The 7,320-nt window shown below is 37.1% G+C and overlaps 1 protein-coding gene across 2 annotated transcripts in view; it reads left to right on the forward strand.

Annotated features, from left to right (window-relative positions):
- The window catches only part of ANKAR (ankyrin and armadillo repeat containing), a 94,961-nt gene extending 88,015 nt beyond the window's left edge, over nt 1–6,946 (forward strand). For both annotated transcript variants that reach the window (XM_025179856.3, XM_025179859.3), the window contains exons 24-25: nt 6,003–6,049; nt 6,466–6,946. In XM_025179856.3, coding sequence (XP_025035641.3) covers nt 6,003–6,049; nt 6,466–6,710 — 292 coding nt within the window. In that variant the 3' untranslated portion in view covers nt 6,711–6,946. The remainder of the gene's footprint in view (nt 1–6,002; nt 6,050–6,465) is intronic.
- The last annotated feature ends 374 nt before the right edge of the window (nt 6,947–7,320 follow it).

The following is a 7,320-nucleotide window of genomic DNA, read 5'->3' on the forward strand; positions in this document are numbered from 1 at the left end:
TGGATGCTCTCTTTCTAAAAAGCCTGTTTGCTGTCAAGAACGCCTTCTTTCGAAAGAGCACTTTCGAAAGAAGGCGTTCTTCCTCGTGGAATTAGGTTTACCACCGTCGAAAGAAAAGCCACATTCTTTCGATTTAATTTCGAAAGAACGCAGCTGCAGTCTAGACGCAGGTGAAGTTTTTTCGAAAAAAGACTACTTTTTTCGAAAAAACCCCTGAGTCTGGACACAGCCTGAGTTTTTAGTCTCTAAAGTATTGCAGGGCCATTAGTTGTTTTTTCAGTTATAGTCTAACACAGCTACGTCTAGACTGCAGAGTTTTTCTGTTATCCTGGAAAAACTCTGCCACATCCAGGGAACACGTCTGCTCCTCCGACGTTTTTTTTGGAAGAACAGATGCACTCTTTCAGAAGCTCTGTCTTCCTCTTTCCACAAGGAAGAAGGGCTTTTCTGAAAGGGGAGGTTTTTCTGAAATTTGGCCCAGTGTAGACAGGCCAAATTTTGGAAAAGCCTCTTCCGACAAAACTATCAGAAAAAGGTACACAAATTGCAGAGCACAGTTTGCGTACTTTTTTCTGATAAAAAGCAACAGTCTAGACATAGCCTAAGTCTTTGAGCTGGTGACACACACAAGGTGAAAGTTTCAAACCAGGAGAACTTTTACCTGTTTTTACAGCATGGATCTTAAACATTCCCTAGAGAAACTGTATAAGCTTTAGTGAATGCCTTTTACTCTCCTTTCCAGTGTCAGTAAATACTGTATTAGCCATGCTCCCTTTGGAAATACTATTTCTAGTTGACTCGCATGTTTACAGCATGGATCTTAAACATTCCCTAGAGAAACTGTATAAGCTTTAGTGAATGCCTTTTACTCTCCTTTCCAGTGTCAGTAAATACTGTATTAGTCATGCTCCCTTTGGAAATACTATTTCTAGTTGACTCGTAGATTTGTTTAGCATCTTAAAGCTGAGCTATTTGCGGATAATATGCATTTTGGTGTGTTTAACTAGCTTGAGTTATTAGAAAGGATGATGGTACATGTACTGTTTTCTTATTTATTTGAATTAACAGGGTTCGACAAATAATACAATCTACTCGCTCGTGGCGAGTAGATTGTAACCTGGAAGAGGCGATCTGCGCATGCTCAGAATGATCTGTGCATGCGCAGATCGCCGGACAGTGTGGCTGGCAAAATTAATATTAAATATTGTAAGCATTGCTCTTTGTTAACTAACCCCTATTTTAATATATTTTCTTCCACACATATGGACTGCTTTATTTATATTGTGTGTGTGTGTGCGCGCACGCACCACCACTACTTCAATATTGGTGTTGCACATAAGAAAATTCAACCTGCCCAAGGATAGAAAATGTTAGAGGGAACACTGGTGCTAGATACTTTAAAGTTTCAGATACAATTTATCAGTTGCCAAAATCCTCTTGAACACTAAATTGAGACATACCCTTACTACTTTGATATTTGTAATTGATTCTAACATGCTTAATGATGATAGTGCTACCCCTCCTAACATTTATTAGTGGTAGACAGCTATATAAGGAAGTGCTGAAAGTTGACAGACGCATGTGGGATTTTTATATGTATAACTAGAAGATATACCTAGTGTTGCTTGCGTCCTTAATGTAGATAAGGTTTTTTTCCATCTAAATCATTGTTCTGGGGTGGGGCTCAGAATGAGGGGTTCAGTATGCAGGTCGCCCTGGGGGGAGAGGACAACCCCAGCTCTCTCTTACCGCAGCTGAAAGAGAAGCACCTGTCCATGGCCATTGCAGCTGCAATGAGCATAGCCAGGGGAGGGTGCATGTCCCCCAGCTGGGGGATGGACATACAGACAAATCCTCTGAAATATACAGTGGATAGCTGTGCCTTTCTCCACTTCTGCCTCCTGCTGGCCCAATGGGGTTATAATTGTCCGGGTCCCCATTTCTGGCCCCTTGCTACTCCTTGTGGTCATTCTACAGCAGTGATTCCAAAAGTATGTGGGCACTGGGTTTGCAGCTACAGGGGTGCTCCCTGCGGGGGAAGTTCCTATAGGGAGCTCCCTTGCAGCTGCCACAAAACTGGGAAATATTGCAATATTTATGAAAACTCTAAAAAGATATAATTATTGGGTCATGAACATATAACATTTTTTCCAACTGGGTCACAAGAAAAAACATTTGAAAACCACTGTTTTACCTTTTCCTTTCCATTTTATGAGAAACAATTTAATTCCAAGCACATCCTATTGTCCTGGCACAACTAAACCCTGACCTTGCTTTCAGTTATGATAAAAGGAAGCTGCATTCCAAATTTGGTGATCCTAGATCTTACCATTTAGGAAGAGTTGTTAAACAAATGGACTCACAGATAGACAGCCACACAGACCGATGAAGGTTCTAAAATATAGAATAGATGTAAGGAGAACTGGATGTTTCAGATAGGATATCATTATGCCTTCTACAAACTCTTCAAGATGAATGTGAAAAAGATCACTCAATGGCTGCGTTTAGACTGGTAAGTTTTTCTGCAAAAGCAACTGCTTTTGCACAAAAACTTGCCAGCTGTCTACACTGGCCGCTTGATTTTGCGCAAAAGCACTGATGTTCTACTGTCCAAAATCAGTGCTTCTTGCACAAATGCTTTGACGTTCCCATTTGGGCAAAAGCCCTTTTCCGGAAATGTTTTTGCACAAGAGGGCCAGTGTAGAGTTAAAAACTGTTTTGCGCAAAAAAGCCCCGATGGCGAAAATGGCAATCGGGGCTTTCTTGCGCAAAACTGCGTCTAGATTGGCACGGACACTTTTCCGCAAAAAGTGCTTTTGCGGGAAAGCGTCCGTGCCAATCTAGATGCTCTTTTCCGCAAATGCTTTTAATGGAAAAACTTTTCCGTTAAAAGCATTTGCGGAAAATCATGCCAGTCTAGACGTAGCCAATATGTTTGAAACTCTTAAAATTGTTTGGACCATTTGCTTAAGTTTTCATTATTTACTATATTCCTCAGCCTATGTTTACACCTGATGCAAATGAGCTTGAGAGCAGATATAAAAGAACCCCAAAGTCCTTACAAGTCCAGGCTACATGTGAACTGGAAAGGTCAATTCTAAATATTTTCTTATCCAGAATACACAGTATTTTGCAGAACATAGGCTTTTATCTCAATTGGAATGTACTCAATCTTCAACAATTATTAAGAAGGGTTAAGCAAAAGCTCAGATCACATTGATGGAGGGTAGGGAGAGAAAGAAGGAACTGAATGGCCAAAGATACTTATTCTCTCTCTTTTTTTAATGACTTCTATTTGCTTTTTTCACTGCTGCTGCACACTGAGTGGATGTTTTTAGAGAACTATCCGCAATGACTCCAAGATCTCTCTCTTAAGTAGTTGTAGCCAAATTAGTCCCCATCATATTGTATATTTATAGTTGGGATTAAGTTTTCCAATGTGCATTACTTTACATTTATCAACATTAAGTTTAATTTGCTGTTTTGTTGCCCAATCACTCAAGATACGTCTAGACTGCGGGGGTTTTCTGGGATATATCCAGGAAAAACTCTGCTGCACCCAGGGAACGTAAAACGGGACTATGTAGCACTTTAAAGACTAACAAGATGGTTTATTAGGTGATGAACTTTCGTGGGCCAGACCCCCTTCCTCAGATCAAATTGTGGAAGAAAATAGGCACGACCATATATACCAAGGGATACAATCAAAAAAAGTGAACACATATAAAAAGGACAAATCAAATTTCAGAACAGAGGGGGCATGAAAAAGGGGAAGGTAAATGTCTGTGAGCTAATGATATTAGAGGTGATAATTGGGGAAGCTATCTTTGTAATGGATAAGATAATTAGCATCTTTGTTAAGACCCCGGCATAAAGTGTCAAATTTAAGCATGAATTTGACACTTTATGCCGGGGTCTTAAAAAGACGCTAATTATCTTACCCAATCCTAATATATATGGTCATGCCTATTTCTTCCACAATTTGATCTGAGGAAGTGGGTCTGGCCCACGAAAGCTCATCACCTAATAAACCATCTTGTTAGTCTTTAAAGTGCTACATAGTCCTGTTTTTTGTTTCAGCTAGACTAGACTAACACAGCTACATCTCTATTACTATTCCCAGGGAACGTGTTTGCTTTTCTGCTTTTTTTTGCAGAAGAGCAAACGCACTCTTTCAGGGAGCCCTGTATACCTCGTTCTACAAGGAATAAGGGCTCCTCCGAAAAAGGAGGCTTTTCCACCATTTGGCCCCGTATTGATGGGGCCAAATAGTGGAAAAGCCTCTTCTGGAAAAGCAATCGAAAAAAGCTATGCAAATTGCAGAGCGCAATTTGCATAGCTTTTTCTGAAAAAAGGCTATAGTGTAGATCTAGCCTCAGTTTGGGGAGGTCTTTTTGAAGCTCTTCACAGTCTGCTTTGGTCTTAAAATAGTGTGGGATGAAAAAAAAAATTCATTACTGGCCTAATTCCTGCTTCCACTGATGTCAATTTTTGCCACCTTATGCATATGTACTGGTGTTTCTCTAAAGTGCATATTTGTAAGTTTTAGTCATCTTTATATATGAGTGATAGAACTGTAGTTGAATCATACAGATTTTTCTTTAAATGTGGCCATAAAAGTCTGTAGCACTCAGAATGTCATATTTTGAGAGTAAGAGACTACAAACCTTGTCTAAACTTTATTGTAAACTGGTTCCATCTGAAACATTAAGTAAAAATCTGATAATCTTTTTTGCATGACTTATACACCAATAGATGAACATCGCTAAATTGTCTCGTTTGCGCGCGCACACACACACACCCACCCACCCACCCCAACCTGGTCATAAGATGTCCACATTTATTTTTAATGTTGAGTTCTGATGGATACATGCCGAATGGCTTCTGTGTTTGCTAAGGTCTTTGCAACCAGTTACCTATAAATCCACTTTCTGTTTGTTGATGCCTGACATTAGCATCCTTTGAAATGGTCTTGTGCCTCTTTTTTTGGTATGTATTTTGAAGTATCAAAGACTCACAGTGCATGCTGTACACAACTAACATTAAAACTGCTTAGGTTAAGGAGAACCTTTCCAGACTGACAGCTTAAATATTACTTAACTCTGATTTGATCAGGCTGAATTTGGTTTCAGGTTCTTTCCTTTAGTATATTCACCCAAATCTATATTAATATTTCATTGCCTTTGGTGGTTGGAGTGGGGTGGGTTATAACTTCCTTAGAATGCATCTCAGAATTAATGAGGTTTCATTATTTGTATCAATCTGACTATTTAAATAATTTGATAGTTTGATTTTAATTCAGTATTACCAATGTATATATTTAATCTTGATTTGATAATACAATTGCTTAGTTTGCTTTTGTAATATTAATGGGGATTTAGTTTTATAATGATATACTTCCTAGTATTTTTTGTTAAATTTACAAAGATATCCTGAATCATATTCCTTTCAATAAGTGACATGGGCCAAAACCAGTAAGAATCCATGTAGATCTCAGTTTGTCTACCTAAGAGTCTAACAAGCATCCTGTTAATTAACCTGGACTTTAGAAAATATTTTTAAAAATTCTTAGTTAATAAGCAGCTTTAGTTAGACAATCTCAAACCACTTCACAAACAACAGTTAAATCTTTCAGTATTTCTGAGATTATTATTGTACTGATTTTACAGACAAAATGAGGTACTAAATGAGTAATTAAGAAGCACTTGTAACATTTTCTGACACTGGAATTTTAAAAATATGTTATATGCCTAGAATAAAAGTATTAACTTCAAAGGGACTACTTATGTGCTTAAAGCTAATTGTATGCAAGTTTTCAGGCCAAGAATCAAATATGTAGATCAAATGCAGATTAGTTAAAATTAAACTCATTTGAGTTTTGTGAGTTCATAATAAATACTCAAACTATATTTTTATACCGAGGGCCTTTATGTTATTAATCCAAGGAAAAACAGAGTGCTTTAACAATAACAATTCCTAAATTGTTAATATTTTATTTACAGTTTGATGATAAATGGAGGACCACCTACAGTTCCAACCTATGCTAAAGGTATATGATATGTTTAACTCACTTCAAAGTTCACAGATTAATTAATTAATTAGCTATCAACACATCACAAGAAAGGTAATCTGCAGAAACACTCCTCAAAAGACCATTAATGTTTTCATGCAGGCATACTTTTAATTTATTTTAGAAATTACCTCCATACTCAAGCTACTTGTATTAAATGCAATTTCCTACTTCTGAAACTGGAACGATGACTTTAGTTGGAATTCTCAATTTTCTCAATTTAACTAATTAGATGGTTTGGGTAAATGTAAGGAGCATATAAAAGTTTCTATTCCAAATGTAAAATATTATTATTTGTCATAGGGGGGTCACAAATTTGCAAGGACACAAAATTTAGGGACATGCACACAATCTTTTGCTGCAAAAAACAAATTACAGTGCTTTTTATTTTGCAGAGAGATCACAAAGTAGTAGTAGTAGAAGACAGTTCAAATCTAAATTTCGTGCAAAGGACTCTCTTCTTTTAATGCCTATATCTGCTCATTTAATGGGAAAACTCAGAACTACAGACAAACCCCGTGGCCAGACCACTGGACTTCGTTCATTTGCACATGCAACTTCAGACATCACAGAAATTTCAAGACCAAGAATTTTTGATGTCAGCAAGCTCCAGCTTATCTCATTAGTAAAACAAGCTTGAGTCCAGTGCCAACAATGTAGCAGATAAGTACTTATATCCATGCAATATTGTGGAGATTTGTAAACAGTCTTTCAAAACTAAATTTCTTGATGCCTAATTTTGGAAACCTAAACTGTTTAAAAAAAGAGAGCTATGTGTGGAGCTATGGAGGCAGTCTGAGAATAATTAAATTTGCTGCAGTAGTAAAGAATAAATGCACTGAAAATACATTTCAAAATCATGACTCACAGGCATCAGTATAGGCTATTGTGTGCAGTTTGTTTTATATTTGGGTGAAATTAAGTTCTGTTTTTAATCATACAGTGCCTTCTGTTAACAGATACAAGAGCTGCAAAATAGCTGCTACAAAATACTTGCATCTTCTATATTCAGATATTGTGCAGAGTTCTAAGATCAGTCGACTAGTATAGCCAAAATCTTGAAGTGCTATGAAAATTTGCCTCTTTTAAACTTTTGTTCTGTATTACAAAAGGATAATTGAGTATATAGTTAATATTAACTAAGATTGATACCTTTGGAAAACACTCTGTTGAAGAGCTGTAGGTAAGTTCAAAAATGTAACTACTACACTATTAAATTATTCCTATTTTACACATGGAAAAACTGAAGC

Source organism: Pelodiscus sinensis, chromosome 7, assembly GCF_052426305.1.
Source record: "Pelodiscus sinensis isolate ZL-2025 chromosome 7, ASM5242630v1, whole genome shotgun sequence".
Classification (NCBI taxonomy): Eukaryota; Metazoa; Chordata; order Testudines; family Trionychidae; genus Pelodiscus; species Pelodiscus sinensis.